At 39.5% G+C, this 21,956-nt stretch overlaps 1 protein-coding gene across 1 annotated transcript in view; it reads right to left on the bottom strand.

The window, feature by feature from the left end:
* DYNC1LI2 (dynein cytoplasmic 1 light intermediate chain 2) overlaps window positions 1-21,956 on the bottom strand; it is a 34,077-nt gene that overhangs the window by 9,047 nt on the left and 3,074 nt on the right. The window contains exons 2-7 of the mRNA XM_063437932.1: window positions 20,541-20,614; window positions 19,232-19,348; window positions 10,245-10,475; window positions 4,668-4,825; window positions 2,953-3,046; window positions 834-969 (exon numbers count right to left, since the gene is read on the bottom strand). Coding sequence (XP_063294002.1) covers window positions 834-969; window positions 2,953-3,046; window positions 4,668-4,825; window positions 10,245-10,475; window positions 19,232-19,348; window positions 20,541-20,614 — 810 coding nt within the window. The remainder of the gene's footprint in view (window positions 1-833; window positions 970-2,952; window positions 3,047-4,667; window positions 4,826-10,244; window positions 10,476-19,231; window positions 19,349-20,540; window positions 20,615-21,956) is intronic.

Below are 21,956 nucleotides of genomic sequence, written 5' to 3'. Positions count from 1 at the left end.
CCAGGTGCCTCCTCGCACCATAACAACTTAATTTAAAGTAACACTATAGTCACCTAAATTACTTTAGCTAAATAAAGCAGTTTTAGTGTATAGATCATTCCCCTGCAATTTCACTGCTCAATTCACTGTCATTTAGGAGTTCAATCACTTTGTTTCTGTTTATGCAGCCCTAGCCACACCTCCCCTGGCTATGATTGACAGAGCCTGCATGAAAAAAAAAAACTGGTTTCACTTTCAAACAGATGTAATTTACCTTAAATAATTGTATCTCAATCTCTAAATTGAACTTTAACCCCTTAAGGACACATGACGTGTGTGACATGTCATGATTCCCTTTTATTCCAGAAGTTTGGTCCTTAAGGGGTTAATCACATACAGGAGGCTCTTGCATGGTCTAGCAAGCTATTAACATAGCAGGGGATAAGAAAATCTTAATTAAACAGAACTTGCAATAAAGAAAGCCGAAATAGGGCTCTCTTTACAGGAAGTGTTTATGGAAGGCTGTGCAAGTCACATGCAGGGAGGTGTGACTAGGGTTCATAAACAAAGTGATTTAACTCCTAAATGGCAAAGGATTGAGCAGTGAGGCTGCAGGGGCATGTTCTATACACCAAAACTGCTTCATTAAGCTAAAGTTGTTCAGGTGACTATAGTGTCCCTTTAATACGAACACACCACCAGGTCTGAATTTACAAATTTCCCAATTTATTCAGAGGGAATACTGAAAAGACCTGCTGTAACTTGAAGGCTGGGCTGGGTATCACCAATATATGAATTATAGAACATAGAGAAAGGGGCATGAAGGTGAGTGATGTAATATCATATGGACTTACATAAATACAGCGTCCTTCTCCACCACTAAGGCAGCAGTGTTAAAGTGGAAATCGTAGGCTTTATGTACAATATACTTGTATAACAAATCCAGGTTCTTTTCTTCCTTAACAGACGTATAAATTAAGGCAGCTCCATCTAGCAAAAACGATTTAAGGAAATCCAGCACATACACATTCTAAATCAAGCATGGTTATAAGTGTTATTGTGAATAAAGACTATTAAATGGACACTCAAAACACCATAGCCACTCCGGCTTGTTGTAAAAGCAATATTAAAAGAAGAATTTGGGTGCAGTTCGTCTGTTTTATAACAGTTTGACAAATAAATGAATAAATAAATAAATAAATGGTGTTTTTCCATTACTGAACGTTTGCTGTCACACACTAAGAAAAAAACAGAAGTTGTATATCAATTATAGACTGAGCGCACCGGAACTGCATAATCTATATGGATCTACATTGCCATAAATATATCTACATTAACCTCCTAATAGTCTGTAATGAACCCTGCCAAGCTTAACATTATCTAGAGGTCCTCTCAAGCCTTGCTCCTTTTGTCAATCCTTATACAGTCCACCTGTATCTTTAATAATTCGAAAGCTTGTCCTTCCTCTGTACAAATGAATACAAGGTACTTTCCTGCCTTAATTGGGAACTAACCATTTCATCTCTCCAGACCTTCATTTGTGCTCTGCTTGCATCCCCACCCTAAAAGGTTCACTTAAAAGATTTCTCTACGGCTGCTACATCTTCAGAATGCCCTACTCCACAAGAAAAAAAACACTCTCCCGAAAAGCTCACTTAAACAGCACACCTCCCAACTGCTCCTATTTAGAAAGGACAGTCCCTATTTTGACCCATATTCTTCTGTCCTTTTTAATCCCTCTGTCCCTCTTTTCTAGGAGCTCTATATTGTTGGGGTGTCTGAGTGTATAACAGAGCTCCACAACAATAACACTCCCAGTAATGTGGTTTTAAACTCCAATAAATGTGTTTAGATATCAGTTTGTGTAAATAAGATACATTGTCCTTGGCAGCACCTCACTCCCACCCCTAAAATTAAAGTGTCCCTCTGTGTCCATTTATAAATTCGGAAGGTATGAAACAGGATCTTCTTTATCTCGTCTCACTACTTGTCATTGATTATTTATACTTTTCATCTTCCACACTTACACTACTGAATTTTAAAATTAAAGGGACATTATAGTCACCAGACCAACTACAGCTTAATGTAGTTGTTCTGGTGAGTATAATGGCTTCCTTCACGCATTTTCATGTAAACACGTTTACATTGACCCTAGGGACACCTCCAAGTGGCCACTCCTTAGATGGCCACTGGAGGGGCTTCACGGTAAGCAGCTCTGCCGTTCAGCGTCCTCATTGAGGTGCATTGATTCATTGAGGAGGTCCTGATTGGCGAAATCGGCCATTTTGATGTCACAAAGGGGGCAGAGACAGCGCTGGCGGACCCGTGTGGCGCTGAAAAAATGATGAGTTTTAAACTTTTATAGGTGGGCTTAGGGGGGGAAAGCCGCCTAAAGGGGGGGTTTAGCACTATAGAGTCAGGAATACATGTTTGTATTCCTGACCCTATAGTGATCCTTTAAAAAATATTAATACAAAGCATTAAAAAATTGTGAATTGTTTATTCGGTAACAAAGAATTAATCAGATAAATGCTAGTATTAGTTGCTTCTTGGACTCTTTAGGTGTATAATCAGATAATAAAAAATAAAACAATACACACTAAATGTAAGTCGCCAAGAACATGCTATGAGAAATGGCAAGAGCCGGATGCATATTTTGTACACATCGGGTTTTACACCTGGGACAAAGTCCGGTCTCTGCAAACAGAGAAGCAGACACTAGGAGGAGGGGACGTCTGACATTTAATGTGCTGCAGCTTAACGCGATTTCATGAACCAAAGCCAGATGCTACTGATGTCAAGGCTGATTAGCATGGGATCTGAGAGCTATACTTGTGCTGCTTGGTGTATTCTTCTTTTAGCATTCACATAGCTGTCCCTACACTAGCCCCATTCATAGCAGATACTGGTAGAACAGTAGAGAAAGTGATAATCTGGTCACATGACAAGAACTAAAAGCTGTGAAAAGGATACACTGCAAGCAAAACCTCCGGATGTGTGACTGAATGAAGTCAAAGTGCTCGTCGCTGTAGTCGTGCTCCTTTTCCAACACACTCACTGCATCACACTGGAACACAACACACAGAAACAGTAACAAAGCGGTGTTTAAATATCTTGGGTATTAAAGTGATTTTAAAAAGGTCACCGCAGTGCTGTATGACACCAATATCCCTGGGATTGTATGTGGTTAATATAAACCCAGAATTACCCATACACAGAGAAAGGCTTTATTGGATATGTATATGCAAGAAGCATTTATGGGGCAGACTGACAATAACGAAGCAATCAGCAGGGACATTTTAGGAGTTTCCATGGTGATTGTTTCAGCTGTGCAGCAATCAGCAAGAACATTCTATTGGTTTCCATAGTGACCAATTCAGTTGTGGAGCAATAAGCAGGGACAAATTATTGGTTCCCATAGAGAATAAAACACAGTTATATCTTTCCTCAAAAATAAATTCTCAGATTCCCCTTAGATCCTTTTAATGACAAATCTAAAAAGCAATGGGTCCGTGGCACACCCATCAGGGGTGACTTTCTATTCGCCAATGTTGAGTGGAAATTTCGAGCCCTGTACGTGTGTATATTATTTTTAAAATCATGTCCTTTGTTCAGCATGTTTACTAACCCACTCAGCTCGAGAGCAGCAAACCTGCAGAGAATATTATTAGCTTTAAAAAAAAAAAGGAACAGGCAGGCATTGAGCTATACACTGCAAATTAAATATTTCATATTTCAATGAGACCAATAATACAGATTTCAGTGATTTACAAAACAAAGTAGAAATTAATTAATGTGAAGGATATTTTTGAGTAGAATCAGTAAAGCAATCATTGTGAATGTTGTTACCAAATTCAAACGTGAGCAGACTAGATTTGCCCTTCTTTACAGTGAAACATAGCAATATCTTAAAGGGATACTATAGTCCCCGAAACATCTATAGCTTAATGTAGTTGTTCTGGTTAGTATAGTCTGTCCCTGCAGGTATTTTCATGTAAACACTGTTTTTTCAGAGACATGGCAGTGTTTACATTACTGCTTAGTAACACCTCTAGTGGCAGTCAGACGCCCACTAGAGGTGCTTCCTGGGTCAGTGCTGCACGTTCAGCGTCTCCACTCTGTGCATGGAGAAGCTGAGCATTCCTCATAAAGAGATGCATATATTCAATGTATGTATATGAGGAGATGCTGACTGACCAGCGTGGTTTTTGGCTCCACATCCCCGCCTCCTTGGCTGAGATCATCAAAGTTGACGATCGTAGCCATTCCAATGCTTTCCCATAGGAAAGCATTGGATTAGCTGAGATTGCCAGTTATGATGATCTCAATCATGGGGGTGGAGCATCGGGGCAGAGCCAGTGCAGTGCTGGAATAAAGGTAAGTTTATTAACTTTTTATGGGGGCAAGGTGTGGCCGGACACCTAAATAGTGTTTTAACACTATAGGGTCAGGAATACACATGTGTATACCTGCGTTCCTTTACTTCTATACTCCTCTAGCATTTGCATAGCATATGGTTGGCGGTCATGACCAACTGTAATTTCTGCTGGGATATCCCGTCAGCCTTATCTGCCCAAACGGAGAGATCTAGCAAGGGCTACAATAAAAGGATGCACATGGATAGAGACGTTCTAGCTTGGATTTCAAAGGTTGAAGAAAAAAGAAAAATAAACATTTCCCATAATCACCTTGGTGCAGACAACTAGCACAGGAATGCCAAGATTATGTGTGAGGATATTGTCCCCAAGCGGAAGGATGATGTTGTCCTCATCTGAGACAGTTCTCCTCTGTGGTGACCCTACAGATGAATCTTCTGGTTCCAAATATTCCTGGAAGTCTTTAACAACTGTAAAGAAAAATCGAGAGTAAATTGAGGATTTCATAACTCTGAATAGAGACATAAAGAAGGCCAGTGATCAGAAAATAATGCAGTTTAATTACAATTAACATATTGTATACAGCCTGCTGTAAAACTGAAATCAATATGGAAATATCCATATGCAAACACCTTTTATATTGATCTGCGAGATGCCACAGTCTCGATAACGGAACACAAAGTGTGTATATAAACTAAACAAGTGGACAGAAAACACCTAAAAAATATCAATCTTGTGTATGGGAAAATAGGGACAGAACAATTAGTGGTTGACTAATGTATCAAACAGTTATTGATACATGGCAGAGACAAAAATATGGCATTGACATAATGCTGTAATTGATACACGAAATGCTTTCATACCTCTATCACTTCAAAAATATTTTCAGAACTTATTACTTGACTGAGTAGGCACCAATAGTTACGCTTTATAGACAAATTTCAGGAGAACTAGTAGAGGACATTTGTATGTAAACAGAGCAGACTGGCTGGAGAGATAACATGTCATATAATCAGCAAAAAAGAATTAAACAACTTTCTAATGTTTGGGTTTTTTCACATTTAAACTCTGACCATTTTGTTAACCCCTTCACAATGTTAGGATACGTGATTTTGTTTTACAAAACATGCGATTAAGGCATAATGACACACCCCAACGTTAAATCCATGCTCACACCAGAAAGGTCCCAGCTGGAGGCATATTAAGTGGCTACAAACTGAACAAACTGTGTGCAGCGCTCAAAGTTAGCACTGCACACAACCTTTTAAATGGGCATTTTAATGCCTTGAACCAATTTGGTGTGAAGAGGGTTCAATCCCTGCTCATACAAAGAAGATACAGGTATCAATCAATACCTGGGACTACATTTAGTGGACTCAGACTGACCTATGAGCTATACACAGCATTCAAAGTGTGAGCTGCATATAGTGGACACGCTAACTTGCTTCCTATTTAAAAATGGAATCTTTTTTTTTTACTTTTAAACTTGGACATTTCCGATCATGAAATAAAGTCCAATGAGAAAGGGAGTCTAAGCAACATAACTCACACATAAATAGATATAAAAATTAAAAGATAACAAAAAATAAAATAATAAAAACCCACACATTAGTGAGCCTAATGTTTAAATTTGATTATACAGAACTGACAACACAGATCAGGCAGTACACAGACTAAGGTCAGGATGCAAATAAAGTTATTTTAATAAGTTACTGTGATCTTGCCAAACTCCTGTTCCAATGACTGGTAACTAATTTAAATGCAAAACCGCAGTTTGCTTAGCAAGGAGTAGAAGCTCCCAAAACCGCGGCCAAATAGTCTTTTGGTTTGTATAGTCTAGGAGGCTGTTGACAAGATCGTAATCTATGTATTTATAAGGAACACTTACTTTGCTCATCTTAAACGTTCAAATATGTCAGCACCTAAGAAAAATAGTTAACACATGCAAGCAGTTTCTAGAGCCAATAGCTTCCTTTAGCGCCAAAATCAAATGTATTTTTTTTTTTAAATCCTGAATGGACTCAAAAGCAACTTATTTTAAGCACAGAGAGTATAAATTAGATTCTCATTTAAAAACTCAATATGATTATGTTGAGTTCTCACTGCAGACTTTAAAAAAAATTAAAACATTATTAATTACACTTAACCCCTTAAGGACCAAACTCCTGGAATAAAAGGGAATCATGACATGTCAGACATGTCATGTGTCCTTAAGGGGTTAATGTAGTTGTTCTGGTGAGGATAATCGCTCCCTTCAGGCATTTTCATGTAAACACTACCTTTTCATAGAAAAGGCAGTGTTTACATTGCCTCTAGGGACACCCCCAAGTGAACACTCCTTAGATGGCCACTGGAGGGGCTTCCTGGCTCAGGGCTACACAGTAAGCAGCCCTGACGTTCAGCGTCCCCACGCTCTTTAATGCATCTCTATGAGGAGGTGCTGATTGGCCAAAACTGTGTTTGGCCCCGTCCCGTGCCGATTTAGCCAATCCAATGCTTTCCCCATGGGAAAGCATTGGATTGGCTAAAAATCGGCAATGTCAATTTTTGTCACCGAGGGGGCGGGGCCAGTGCCGGCAGACCCGCGGAGAGCTGAAACTAAGGCGAGTTTAAACTCATTCTGAGGGGGACTAAGAGGGGGGAAAGTCACCTAAATGGTGGGTTTTCACTATAGGGTCAGGAATACATGTTTCCTACAAATAACAGACAAAGCACGTAGTTTGTATATAATATAGCCAAGATTAAGGTCACTTATCACGGTCAATCAAATATCAATGATGGGTTAAATTACAAATTATGTATGAAAATCTCATTTAACAATTTAAAAACTTGAAGAATCAGTAATACTATGTCCTGAGAAGGCTTAAACAACACACAACTGGGACCATTTCCTTAGCTATAGGATGAACCAGAAGAAGAGAAGAGAATGCCTAAGCAGGCACCATCCCAAATTCCAGATGTTAAATTCAAAGGAACACTATAGGCACAGAAGCCACATTGATGTTCTGCAGAAATGGCAATGACTTCAATGCAGGATTAGCAGCCTCTAGCCGCTGCCATACTGACAGCCACTAGAGGTGCTTCCGACAAAAAGCGGAGTAAAACCAAGGAACACCTCTAGTAATGCTTCCTAGTCCAGTGCTGTATTCAGTGTCTCCAGCTGAAGCTTACCCATAGAGATGCATTAATTCAATGCATCTCTATAAGAAGATGCTGATTGGGACAGTGCGGCATTTTGCCACGCATGCTCAATAGCCTCCCAGTGTTTTCCAATGAGAAAGCATTAGATTGGCTGAGATCATCATGTTTAATGATGTCAGCCACGTTGGGGGTGTCATGGAGATCCCGTCACGGCGAGACCAGTGCGGCGTGGGGAAAAAAAGTTTAAACACCCTTTTACTGCACAAAGGGGGTCACCTAAATAGTTAAACACTCCAATGTCTGGAATACGTGTGTGCTCCTGACATTATAGTGTTCCTTTAAGAAGCATTTAAAGGGTTTCCCTGTGATACAGGGTAAGCTAATCTGCAAGCAGTAAGGGTAGGTTCCTCACAACACGAAAAATGTGTATGGATGTCATAGCTGTATACATTACTATGTTTTCTAAAGAACGCTTTACTATACTTGTAATACGAGACCGCAGCATACACAGCATCTATAGGGTGTTATGTCTAGGCAACAATGGGGGAAGGCTGGGATGGAGGGTCTGCCAACAAATTTAGAAAATGCCAGCACATTGATTTGCATACCTGTAAGCTCAAATAACAAGAAACACACAGATCACCATTCTTTCCGGCAATCTGACTGAGAAGAGATTTCTATGATTCAGCTCAGTGAAAAGGAAAATGAGCTGCGTGAATGCTACGTGAGAGGCGTCTAAGATTGCACGTGGAATAAAACTGCCTTTGGGAGGAATGTAAAAAAGGATTTAACACTAACAGTACTGGAAATAAAAGGTTGTGCACATAGCATTAAAAGGAACATTTAGTATCAGCTAAGGACTTGCCTTAAAAAGAGGCTGCGACAAGTGTGCATTTAGTAAGTGGTAAGGTTTTATCCATTATGGTGCTAAAGAAGGATTCAAAATTAGATTAAAAGGAAATGGGCAAAAATCCATCTGCTATTTTTAGAGCAGGATATATTTTCATTTAAATATTATATATTTAAAGCAACATTCCAAGCACCATAACTACTAGGGCCTGCTGCAGTGATTACAGTCCAGGAGTGCACTGGCACCGTTCCATGCTAGTTGTGAAACAATCCGCAAATGGTTTGACTACTTACTCTCGGAGGGCACTCCTGGCACCACAGTCACAGTCACAGGCTGTAGTGGTTATGGCACCACAGTCACAGGCTGTAGTGGTTATGGTGCTTAAAGTGTTAATTTAATGCATAAAAAAAAAAAAAAAAATAATAAAAAATGTCCAGATTCAAAGTTCCTGCAGATGCACTGCTGTGAGATGCTGCCCGTCTCCTGTCAAGCAGGGGTTTATTGAATAAGTGGTTTAATTCCCAGACACACCGTCATTCATCACATGTAATGAGTGGAAGTGCTCAGTAAACAGATAGCAGTAAACCAGACTGCGTGCAGCAATTAACCCGGCAGCTCAACATCTATACGTGCAGCTTGTCTCCTTCTCCAGGGAGGGGAGAAATATCATATATACTTGTGCATTCTGAATTGAATTGCTAAATGTACAAGTTGAAGAAAGTGACACATTAAAATGTAGAGTAAAAATGACACAATCCACTCTCTTGAAGGGAAAAGGTTTGACACCACATCTAGGGAATGTCCAAACACCGGAGATACAAATCCTAATCTCCCCCCCCCTTTACTGTTTACATTGGTTTAAAGGAGGCTACCACATTACTGAGGACATTACAATATAATCACAAATATATTTTCTTGCTCTGGAACAAATGTCTCACAGTGCTTCCTCTCAGTCCATGTGTTGAATACATTAGGACCAGCTTGAGAGATTTACTCCATTGAGAAAACCAGACTCAATGTCTGTGCTGCTAGAACTCCAATGAAGAGCCTCTCCCCCACCCACCCAAAGAGTAGTATATGTGTGCTATGGACAAACTTATTGCATGTTTTGAAACAGACAGGTCATCCTTACAGAATAACGGTAACTTATCTGCTAATTGCATCATTGAATAAAACTTGTCATTAAAAGAAATTATAAAGAGGAGAAATGGAAAACATTTTTTCTGTTCTCTGTACGTTTTCTCTATGCTGCCTTATAACAGATAGCCAAGATGAATGTGCCCCATTGTGGATGTCTCCATTTCATTTTATTTTTCAGACCTCACAAGTAAATATTTGTTAAATATAGGGGATAAAAGCAAATACAATGTAAAATCCTGTGAAGTAATAGTTTCTCTTTAAAGTGACACTGTAGGCACTGGTTACAGTATCTGGAGTCTCCTGGAGCAGTCCTTTTATTCAGCGTTGAACTGGTTTTATGGTTTAATGTTAAACTAGAGTCCCCAGCAGCCCATCCTCTCTGTGCTGTTTGAGCAAAGTATTAACCTGAGAAGCACTGGGCAGCTGTTATTGGCTGAGAGTGTCAGCTGACTCCTTTCAGCCTATCACAGCATCCATTGCAGGTATGAATTGGTACGGCTAGAAGGAAGTGTGTAATCTCTGCCTTAGCCATGCCTCATTCAGGGTCTGGGCGGGGCCTGGGACACTTTAGTGGTAAACTGCTTGAAAATGTGTTAGCACTTGCCCCCAGTAAGGTCAATGCTAGTACAAACACCATTTAGGTGACTTTTCCTGTAACAAAATATTTCCCCTACTCAAGCTAACACAGGTTAGTACACAATGCAGGACTTGATGCAAAACAGAAAGGTATGGATCTACTAAACTCCAGCCTGACTTACTCTTCTGCTCCAGCTCTCTGATTTCCTCCGGGGGGATTTTCAGTTTGTCTATGTGCTCCCGTAAAACTCTAGACCACTTCAACAAAGACTCCATAATAGTCCATGGTCTGGACATGTCACCCACAAACACAGCCACAGAATCCCTAATTGAGTCCGCCGACAGGGCAAATTTTAAAAGGCCTTTGTGGTACAAGTCTCCGTCTAATATCCAAACGTTACAACGTGTTTGATCTGCAGAGGAGGAATGAAAAGAGAAATCAGTTATCAATACAAGGATGTATACAAACATTCACTATGGGGACAGTATGCACGGACATGCGCAGGTGGTTTATTAAATTCAGACACACAAAATCGTAACTCTATACATTAAATACAGGAATAAGGAGAACTGAGCAGGGAATTTCAGATGTTGGGACAAACAGTCGAGCAAGAAATGATTTGATGATTTTTTTTTTCAGTAGATCATTTTGTAACATTTCCTGGTCAATTCTTAATTCAGTTTACAGAAAGATTAATAGTGAAGTTGGTGGATTTTTACAATTGAACTATTGTGGCACAATTTCATTGAGATTGCTTTATAATTCCAGTGAAAGAGAATAAACCCAACTGTGTTCCAATTAGTATTTAAAGGACCAATTCACACCCATAAGTATCCCATGTAAAAAGCACTTTACAAAAGTGCTAATTTCGATGAGAATATTGGCACGTTTATCATTAAAGAATAAAGGAGGTCCCTTCTGTTAGCCAGGCAAGTGAGCTAACTTGAGAACTCTTGCCTCACCCTGCATTTCAAATCACAAAAAACAGACCAGTGTTCTTTCTGAACGCTGCGCAGTGCGCACTGAGGGATCGCTTCAGGGCTGGTACTCCTGCTGCTGAGGACAAATGCTCCCGAGAACAGCTGGAGTGCAACTTGCATGTCCTACCTATTCAACCAAGCCTTTCAAGACATGTAACTCTTGTTTGGAATTTTATGGACATGAAGTGCATGACTTGATTATTTTTTTTTTTATTATTATTTTTTTAATCTGTGCTTTTTTTCTGCTATATTCTAAATGGTGTGTGGATCAAGCACGCACTTTAGAATAGAAGAGATCTACAAGCCTAAATAAAACACTCCTAGCTCATTATAGTCATAGTAACCAAATTATACATATCCTTGAAGAATGAGGGATATACCGGTATATGACCATTTAGCAGTTTCAGTAAGAATTTGAAGCGATATCTCTGCATGCCACAACAAACACAGCCTGGAGATAAAACAGAACGTTCACCAAGTGTCATCATTAAACCAAATAGATCTCACTTTTATAACTATGTTGAAATCTAAAGAACCAATTATAAGATGTGCTTTGTTGGAGTAATCAAAATTTGCATCATTAACATCAGCAGTAAGACACACATATTGGGAGACAGACACAAATACAAAACCGTAATGGACACTGTGTTAGGCACACCAATTCCTTAATAAAAATAACCAAACAGCAGTAATGTGTAGACATCTCCACATAAAGCATGCAGACATGATCAATACGTTTAGGAGCCTGGTACTTCACTGAGAAGAAGACGACAACATATGATCAAGACAACTTGGACTGTGGTATGATTGTTGAGGTCAGATATGGTGGTTCCAACAAACTGCTGACCTGTGATTTGTTTTATGCTCTGTGGTTACAGCCGTTAACCTGCTATAGCGTACTAAGCAAAAAATCATCCATTGATTGGCAGTTCTGCAGGTTGGAGGAATGGAATGGTTAGACACCAAGACGCGAACACAAAAATAATGCGTGATGTGCAGATGTGTATTCCTGAACAGGAAAAGGAGACTACACAGGGCTCATGATGATCATAATTGAATATTGGAAAAACATTGCCTGGCCTAATGAATTGCAATTCCTGCTGCATCATGTAGATGGCGAGGTCACAGCTTGTTGTAAACCACAAACAACAAGTTCTGCTAATTCTTGCGTCAATGACACGGGCAGGTATTCGTGTAATGGTGTAGTTAGCGGATCCTTGACATACATTAGACCTGGGAAATCCATTTCAGCGTTCGTCGAATGCTCTAGCTTTTAGATATTTTCAGCAGGACAATGCATCACATTGCAAATCACACATCGACTTGACAGGGAGATGATAGTGACTGCAATGGCCTAGATATCAGGAGATCTCAATCCATAAAAGAACCTTTGGAATGAGGTGGGACATGAAGCTTGCTGCCAGAATGAGTAGCCAAAAATCTTCAGGTACTGGGCGAGTAAGCTTGGCGAAAAATCCCTAAGGAGCGTTTCCAGCAACTTATTGAATAAAAACCAACTAAGGCTGTTCTGGAAACATAAAGAAAGTGGTCATTGACTGTGTATGAAAATATACACAAATACCAAAAATCATTTACTTAGTATTCCCTGTCCAGTCGTAGAGGGAAATGGTTAAATTCTGACAATGTATTATCAAGGCCTTCTTATTAACACCAAGTGCAAAACTCAAAATGAACAAATAGGGATTCTCATGTTTACATAAAAATCAGCATCGGCTCATGTGCTCCGTAAGTACGAGATGAGCTGGACGGGTTTATAAAAGCACTCATTGTTTTAGGACAATATCAGCCATAATTTGTCACGCAGCTGCTGCTTGGCACCGGTAGGTGCCGTAAATAGCTGGCACTTTGCAAGGGAGAGGCATCAAGTCACATATTGCAAGTTACAAATAGTCTGTCTCTCTATAATAGGACCCGGAGCTGCGAGATTATGCAAATGTCTACCTACAAAGGAGCACACGCTATCGAGTGTTGGCAAGAAGCAGTGCAAAGCGATGAAGGAAGTAATCAGCCAAGCGTCAAAACACACCAAGCTGAGAGCCAGTCTGGGGCTGGCACAAATAATGAATATACAGTCATAATGGTAAATTCTCTCGGAATTCTCCTTTACGATGGAATTGAATTACATACTCATTGCAGCTTGCAGCACCCACATACATACTGATGGAGGATTGTGTTTAAAATCAGTGTAAATATTTAGAGATATTTGATTTAATGAGTCATCAATGAACTGTATGGATGGCAAGTTCAGATTCACATAGTTATAACCTATACAAAACTGTCAGAAAATGTATAAATAATAATATACATTCAAATGAAGTTTGCTTCCCCCACACAGAACATGGCACCATGAAGTGGCCGCACATACCACCACGCCGTGGGCAAATAACTCCATCAGCATCGCACAATTAATAATGTTATGGGATCCAGACAAAACAGAAGAAGTGTATGTATAGATCAATAGCATTTGTCTATGCAATTCCTAGCAACAGGGGAGCTCTAGAGTTTTTCACTATAGTGAGAATTGAAAGTAACAGGCAACTTTTAGGTTAAAATAGGAGGACTGGAAACATTCTCTAAGTCAGCTACGCTTTCAGTTCGGCTACTCTGGCCTTAAATTTGAAATTTACTTTGAATTCGCACTGATAGTGTCATACTGGCGCTGTATTAACTCAGTGCTCTCAGTCTGTCATACAACGTACATTCTCCAACAAAAAAGGATCAGGGTTCACATATTGAATTTTTTAAAAAAAGAAAAAAAAAAAAAGACGGAGAGGGATAAAAGTGCTAGTGACAGGACAGTTGGGACATCGGGGAGTAAGCTAGTTTTGTGTGAGCTGTGACAGTGAGTGCAGGAAGACATATGGGAATATTAATATTATATTTATATAGCGCCAACAAATTCCGTAGCGCTTTACAATGGGTGGACTAAGAAACGTATAACCATACAAGTTTGACGCACAGAAACAGAGGGGTTGAAAGCCCTGCTCAATGAGCTTACATGCTTGAATCTGTATTCAATGTTCATTACCAAACACAATTCATAGATCAAATAATCACATTAAACCAGGAAATTTGCCTATACAACATAAAAAAAGTTAGATTATAAAGAAAGGAACAGGACTTCTACACAAACACTTGCTGCAGGAAGGTGAATGTTGTTCTTTAAAGGTAAATTAGAGGGGGGCGGGGCCGGGCGGCCATGCTAGCAGGCTGCAGGTCACTACGGCTCCTGGGGAATCCAGCTATTATTGGGTGTATGCCCAATTACCTCAGCCTGAAATACCCTGGAAACTCGTGGCACAAGATCCTGGAATGTCCCGGTGCAGCTAGATATCGGGTGGATCTGGGTCCCGGTGAGATGCTCTGGGGCTTGGGGACTGAGGCCTACCCGAGAGGGGAGTGGGGCAGACGGCCGCTGCCACGCTTTCCATCCCGGCCAAAATGAATCACAACGCAGCTGGGGCCCTCCCGGACCCGTTTACCCCCCCCTCTGGACCGGTGGGGGTTATCCCGGTCCCCACCAGGCAGGCAATCTCTTTTAAAAGCGCACCTGGGTCTCTCGACGCTGACCGCCAACTACTACCATGCGGCCGCAACAAAATGGCCGAACAAGATGAAACTTCCCCACAGGCCGCTGGAGGTGAGCTGTGCAGGCCGTGCCAATGACCCCACACACCACACAGCTAAATCTGTGACCACCCCCAGCATGCAACTATGGGGAGATGAGAAGATGGCAGCCTACCACTCTACTGCCCATTCGCCCTGCAAACTCAGCACAAGTCCCAAGCGAGAAGCCTTACCTCGGCCTACTATCACTGAGACCGTAAACCATCACAGGGGGAAGGCCCGGAAAAGATATCCCCATGTAACAGCTCATTCACACCGCTACCCGTACCTGGACATAGTGGACTGTACAGCACAACATCCGTACTCACCCCGACCAAGTCCGTGAAAAGATTGCCTATCAGTAACACGCACGACACAAGCAACGACGACAGCCCTAATTCCACACGAAGGAAGACATGAAAGGCGCTCACCGCAGACAGCCTCACCGAGAGACACTCTGGCGGCAGGCACCGCCACACGGACATAAACATTGGTAACGGTACAGCCCAACCGGCTTTACATAGTGGTCTTTCCCACCCTGACTATCGCAGATGACGACCCAATATACCGTGATCTGCCTGGTGGCATTTCATTTCATTTCATGTTATTCAATCGTCTTCAAAGCTACTTACCGAGATCCAGCTTGATTATATTATATTGTACTTTTATACTTTTATGTTTTTATAAGCTTATACAGCACTCTGTCTCACACTCACTCATATCTAAGTGACTTCTATAGATCGCATATTATGTTATGTTATATACTCTGTAGAATTGTTTGACTCCTGTGACCTAGCTACCTAACTTCAAAAATGTGTGCAGTGACCCTCTATGCCTTAAACGTGTTCATATGTGTACTTATCGTGTACCTGCTGTTGAGGCATGGCACGAGCTTGTGTTAACTATTTGCACCACTAAAATAAAGAATTAAAAAAAAAAAAAAAGGTAAATTAGAACATCCACTGGCTTTGTAAACTTGAAGAAATAAAAAAAAAAAAATTAACATGGAAGCAGAAAAATGCTCAGCTTATTCATGGTGTGGCCCAGATGATGGATTTGTTTAAACTAGTTATTCACGCCCCACCCAGACATACAATGCGTCACTGTGTGAAAGTGGAAAAAAGAAAAATCTGGAAAAAAAATAGCTTTACACAATATTAACATTTTCTGGCAAATCTCTGATGGAAAAGAGAAACATAGGTACCAATATTAGCAGATTTCTACAGGGGATGCAGAAAGGTATTCTTGGCATTCAAAGGGTATTCAATAATTAAAAAGTGTCCTCATGCACCATTCCTTATATGATGGGATTTCTATTAGAAACACTGCTCAAAAAAACAAAACATTCCAATAACGGGTTTTTATTGTTTTTTTGCAAGGAAAATAGTGGACAGCGCTGACAAGTGGACACATAAGAGAGAGCAGACTATTAAACACGTAGACTTATTACAATACAGAGATCACTGTATTACTAACATGAGAAAAATACATAAAATAAATAAATAAAACAATGTTGAACAGTATTGAGGGGAGGTGGGAGGGATCATTGACAGCATCTGCAAAACGGTTTTCAAATTAAATTGGTGTATTAAGTACAGCATCATAGTTACGTTAAAGAATCTTCCTATTCGACGATTGCTTTTCATAAATAAATACATTTAGCATTATTGTGTTTGATTCCCATTTTTTCTCAAACCCCAATATGCCCAGCTATGTACATATACTGTGAGGAACTCAAAAATACATTTAAAATCTGATATAGTTAAAGCCGAAGATTACTACTGGACTTTAAGGATATTTTTAATGCTTATTTAAATATTCTTCATTTCTATTTAATTATTATTCGGGCTGGGGATTTATTCGGTATTACAGACAGGTGATCGTAAATGAACAGAAACCACTAGTTAAGGAAAAGTCCTTGGCAGGTGAAGCTCACTAGTGAAGGCTGACAATGGCTCGGAGGAATAGAATTTGTGAGTTCCAACAGAAGAATCTATTTTCAGACTGGTTAAACGAATGCATAGCAAACAATTTACTGAGCGGGAAAACACATACAAATCAATCAAGTATCGAGTTACAGACCCCACAGATCATCAGTTGTAACCTGGAACTGTACATTTGCAGAAATTGTAATGCTCCCTCTCAAACCCAGTTCATTTAAAATGGCACATTATGCATAAATATGGAAAGGCTTCGGTACTTACAAATTGTATATTTGTTACAAGTAATAGCAGAGAAGAGGCTGTCGTTAATTTAGTCACATCTCTGCAGCTTGTGGTCACTGACCATGTCAAGAATGTGGCTTCTGGTTGGCTTAGAACACGAAGAAGCCAGTTAGAGGACAACTTTGGTTTCTGTTTAGTGGGTGAAGTTATTTATTCTGGTCTCTTCCAATAATTCACATTATGTTTTGTCTAAAAACTTCTAGCAGCTGTGAACTGTATACATTTTTTAACTTTCAAACCCATTTATCACGTCTCATTGTGCCATGTCATATTAAAGAAATTAATATTAACCCCTTAAGGACCAAACTTCTGGAATAAAAGGGAATCATGACATGTCACACATGTCATGTGTCCTTAAGGGGTTAATGGCCCTTCAAGTGTCACTGCAGTAAGGATTTAGATGCCACAACGTTAATTAAATAATGAAATAAAAGTTAATATAAATACATTAAAAAAAAAAACAAAAAAAAAAAACACCTCAGCTGTAAATATGCCCCTACTTTGCAGAATATCCCAGTGCTTTGATCCTACTGCATTACCCGCAGGATCATCCTTAGTGGCAGGTATGCTTCAGCCAATCCTAGTGTGCTCTTACTAAACTTAGTGTGATGATGTCATATTGAGATGTTCAAGCGTTTTCAAATGTATAAGGAAAGCCTGCAAGTGTGCAATGGCGGCATGAACAGAAATCCATTCAGTCGTACTGTAAGATCACTCTCCTGAGTGAGGAAAGACTTTGCATGTATTTATAGAAAATGCAGTTGTATCCTTCTAGGTGGGTGAGATTATGGTACAGGGATGTGAGTTGATACACATTGTGCCGAGAGACATGCTACTGGACTACATAATTTTAACCAATCTCACAAACCTGCAAACGTATTTGCCCATTGTCGAGATTTTTTTGGTGTAGGAGTTTTTCGACATTTATCCTTAGCACCCTTCACATAAAATTACCAGAGCAATTAAAAAAAAAAATATGCTACACTTTATAATAATCGTAATGGCTTAGTTAAAGCGGTTCTGTCACGTTGTGGATACCAACTTATGCCTCCCATTACCAACCATTTTTAGCCCTGGGACAGTCCTAACTTTCTGTTTTATACATAAAGTCAGGTCCAGGCACTCAGGATATTACAAAAAGCAGATTTATTGGAACTAAGGAGCAATGTTTCGGCCTGCACAGAGGCATTTGTTAAGCTATCACCATAATGCACACACCCTCTTTTATAGGGAGTAAACCAAGTTACACTCTATAAAGAAGTTGTGTGCATTATGGTGATAGCTTGACAAAGCTCTGTGAAGGCCGAAACATTGCTCCTTAGTTCCAATAAATCAGCTTTTTGCAATATCCTGAGTGCCTGGATCTGACTTTCGTCATATCTGCAAATTGGAATTTGCCAATCCTGGACCTGGAACACTTGGATTGTACGCGTGGACAAAATGTAATCACATTCTATCAATGCCAGAGTGCGGGATCTTTTTGTGCATTCTACTATAACATCTATCCATTTCATCCAGGTCTTTTTTCTAGGAGCAGCCATATTCAAGTTTTAAGAGGGCGACACCCGAAAATAGTTTAATCTGCCCATAGCTGGGCGTTGTCCTCAAATTACACAAATTACATGTTCACGTTGAGGCTCTGCGAAGCGCCGCCTGAGGGTGTTGAGTACACACAGACAGCCAAAGACTAAGTTGACAAAGGCTGTGGAGCTTGACTAAATCTCCACCATTTGTCAACCTGCTGGGACTACTTTTGCTTATGTATAACTTGGCAAAACAATAACATAAAAATCTCTCCACACCTGCAGAATGGAATGCTGGGAGCAAGCAGACCTCATGTTGCTATTTACAGCTATTATCACATCTTTACTTTTCACATATACTATTAAATATTTTAAATCTCTAACTTTATGTGATGCAATTCCAAGATGGCGTCCTCTAGGATGAAAACCAGTGAGGTTAAAAACACGGTAGTGGTTATGGTACCACTTATTGGCTGAGCTACACTTTCTCAGCCAGAGAGTCAAGTCCTTACTGCCACATTGGTTATAATATTCCTGTTGTAATCCATATACTAACTATTCAAGAGCGGATACAATTACGTAATATTAGTAGGTCTCTTGTTTCTATTTTTCATACAAAATTAATAGTGTTCAAGATAAGAGTAAAGGATTGTTAAATTTCAACTAAAATCTCTGCCCTTTTCCCATTAGTTCTGAAGTTGCCAGGACATACCTGGTGGAACCCCCAGGTTGGAAAAAATGTATGGCATAGAGTGATCACACAAAAATAGACCCCCCCCCCCCCCCCAAACAACATAGAGTGGCAACACTCACCATCTCTGTCTTCATCCTGAATACTTAGGTATAAATACTCCAATCCTCTTCCCTTCTTGTTATGCTCTGCTCCTTGTAGTTTAGCCATGAGAGTGGTCTTTCCCGAGCCATCTTCACCTGCATGAACAAAGAGAATTGAGCAATGCAATGGTGGAAAAAATCATGACAAATGCAGAAAGGCCGAATATCCACTTCACAGCGTTCTCACTTGAGTTGTCGAGACTTTCCTAACAGACAGGTTTATAAGATCCTTTATGGCAAAACAAGACAGAGCAATAAAAACCCCAATCAAAACGCAGGAGCTAGGTATGTACATTTCATATACAGTATATAACATGTAATCTGTTTGTAAAATGGCATTCACAGCTTCCTAATCAACTCAGTATTTTTTGAACAAGTCAAATCTGATATATAAATACAAAAAAAAAAAAAAAGTCCTGCACTCAAACTCCCATCACTCCTGGGCAGCAGCAACGACCATAGTACATTTCAGCCCCAATACATACAGTAAAAACCAAAGAGAGAAAAGTTACCTGTGCTCTTCCCAAATCCCTATGCATATTTAAACAAATAGGAGGTTATTTAGTTTCTCCAACGGCCATGAGAGAGTTTAGCCCACCTGTCACGTCAAGGCAAGGCAAACCTCTAAGGTGGGTCCTACACTAACCTTTCATCTTGCTTCCTTGAGCTTCTGACAAAGATATCTCTAATGAGACAGAAAGGGGTTTTGTCTCATTAGAGATAAACAAGTTATCCCACAAGAGAGTTTATTCACTAAAGTGAAAGTTCTCAGGAATTCAAAGTGAATTTAAACTTTTATGTCAAAATCAGGAATGTTTTTCTACATCTTTGACCTACAATTTGAAATGCATTTTGAATTCCCATCAACTCTCTTCAGTGAATTATCCTGACACTGTTCAGCACCCAGGTAAACTTTGTAAACCAATGATTTAGAACAGGCAGGGCTAACAGGTAGGCTCTCCATCTGTTTAAATGGCACAGCCAAGCATTATCAAATGGTATTTGACAGAACAGATGCTAGATGGAGGGAGACCTGTTTATATACTTGAATTAGAACGCAATTGGTAATTACAAGTTCAATCCATTGATATGCAGAATAAACAGCTGCTTGTTGCTGAATAACTCTCTCATGATAAAAGTATAAATTGCAAATTAGCATTTTCACAACAGACACACTATTTGATATTAATAGGAGTAAGGAGATGCTTCCTGAAATTGTAATAGGAAAACGTGTGCATGAATGCCATGATGAATGTACTATTTACTTTGTCTTTTCAGGAGTACGTACCAAAAACCAGTATGTTTTTCCCGGTGGGTAATTTGGATCTCGCACTTGTAGATACATCACTGAGAATGGAGGACCTATAAAAATAAAATAAAAAACAGAAACATGTCAATTTAGAAGTCCGTAAGATCTTCAAGTCACTATCGGGGCAGTCTGCACAGTAATAGATCAGTGATAACTTAGATGCAGTGGTTCTATCTTCCAATATCTTCAGCCATCATAAGGATGGAATCCACAGGGTCTAAAACAACAGAGGTTTTTCGTAACTGGGAAATATAATGCCTAGTTTATTACCTGCATTCCTAATGTTAAAAATAAATAAAAATAAAGCTTTTTACTTACCTTTTCCAGGGCCAAGTTCCCCCTCCCCCTCCCATGACAACACTGATGAGGCACAGTCGCCTCCATGTTGGGACAATCCAATGCTCCTCATAGGAGGTACACTTGGAATCTAATGCACATACACATCCAAACTTCTCTATAGAAAAGCATTGTATACAGTACTTTTGTGTCACGTAACACAGTTTAACTCTGCCAGTGCCATGGAAGCACCTCTAGTGGCTGTCAGGAAGACAGCACCTAGATGTGGATTTAACCCTACAAACATTGCTGTTTATAAAAATAAATAGTTAAAATGGACAGGGTCAGTGCACCCAGACCACTTCATCTCAATGTCCCTTTAATCATTGAGAATCCTAAAGCATATGGGTTCTACATGCAGTAAGAGAACTTTTCATGCAATACCCACCAACAAAAATGAAAGGAGCCCCACAAAATAATGGTTGATTTGGAAGCCCTACATACAAGACTCTTCCCTACGAAAAAATAGTAATAATTCTAGCTTTGAACTGATCATAATACCGATAGTCTGATGATGTGAGATAGAACATAGTTATTCTCTATGATACTGCTTGAGACTTCTTTATCAATGTGACCATTAAGTCCTCTTTATTTATTTTGTCTAATGTCACAATTTACTGTAACAGCGTTTCTCCTTCACTTGACATCAATAAACATAAAAAAAAAATATAGAAATAAAAATGTAAAGGTCCAAAAGAATATTTAAAAAAAAGAATTAAAAAAAAATATACATCTTTATGCACAGAAGATATATGCATTAATGGACAATGTAACAAACAGGGTTGACAATATATTACCATGTATACAAAACAGAAGTATAAAAGACAAATTTATTTTTCAATTTTAGGTTCTAGCTTAAATGTCAATTTAATAACTGACAATTTAAGGGGTATTAAAAATGTAAAAAAAAAAAACAAAAAAAAAAGTTAATATGGTTTTACAAGAGGCAGGGAACTGGCTATCTCTCCCATTATTTAGGGAGGTGGCATTCACAACATACACATTGTTTCCACATGGTTCTGACAAAGTAGTAGACATTTAAAGCTTTAGTGCAACATT

The sequence above is a fragment of the Pelobates fuscus genome, chromosome 12, assembly GCF_036172605.1.
Source record: "Pelobates fuscus isolate aPelFus1 chromosome 12, aPelFus1.pri, whole genome shotgun sequence".
Lineage (NCBI taxonomy): Eukaryota > Metazoa > Chordata > Amphibia > Anura > Pelobatidae > Pelobates > Pelobates fuscus.
This window is presented reverse-complemented; position numbering and strand designations above follow the sequence as displayed.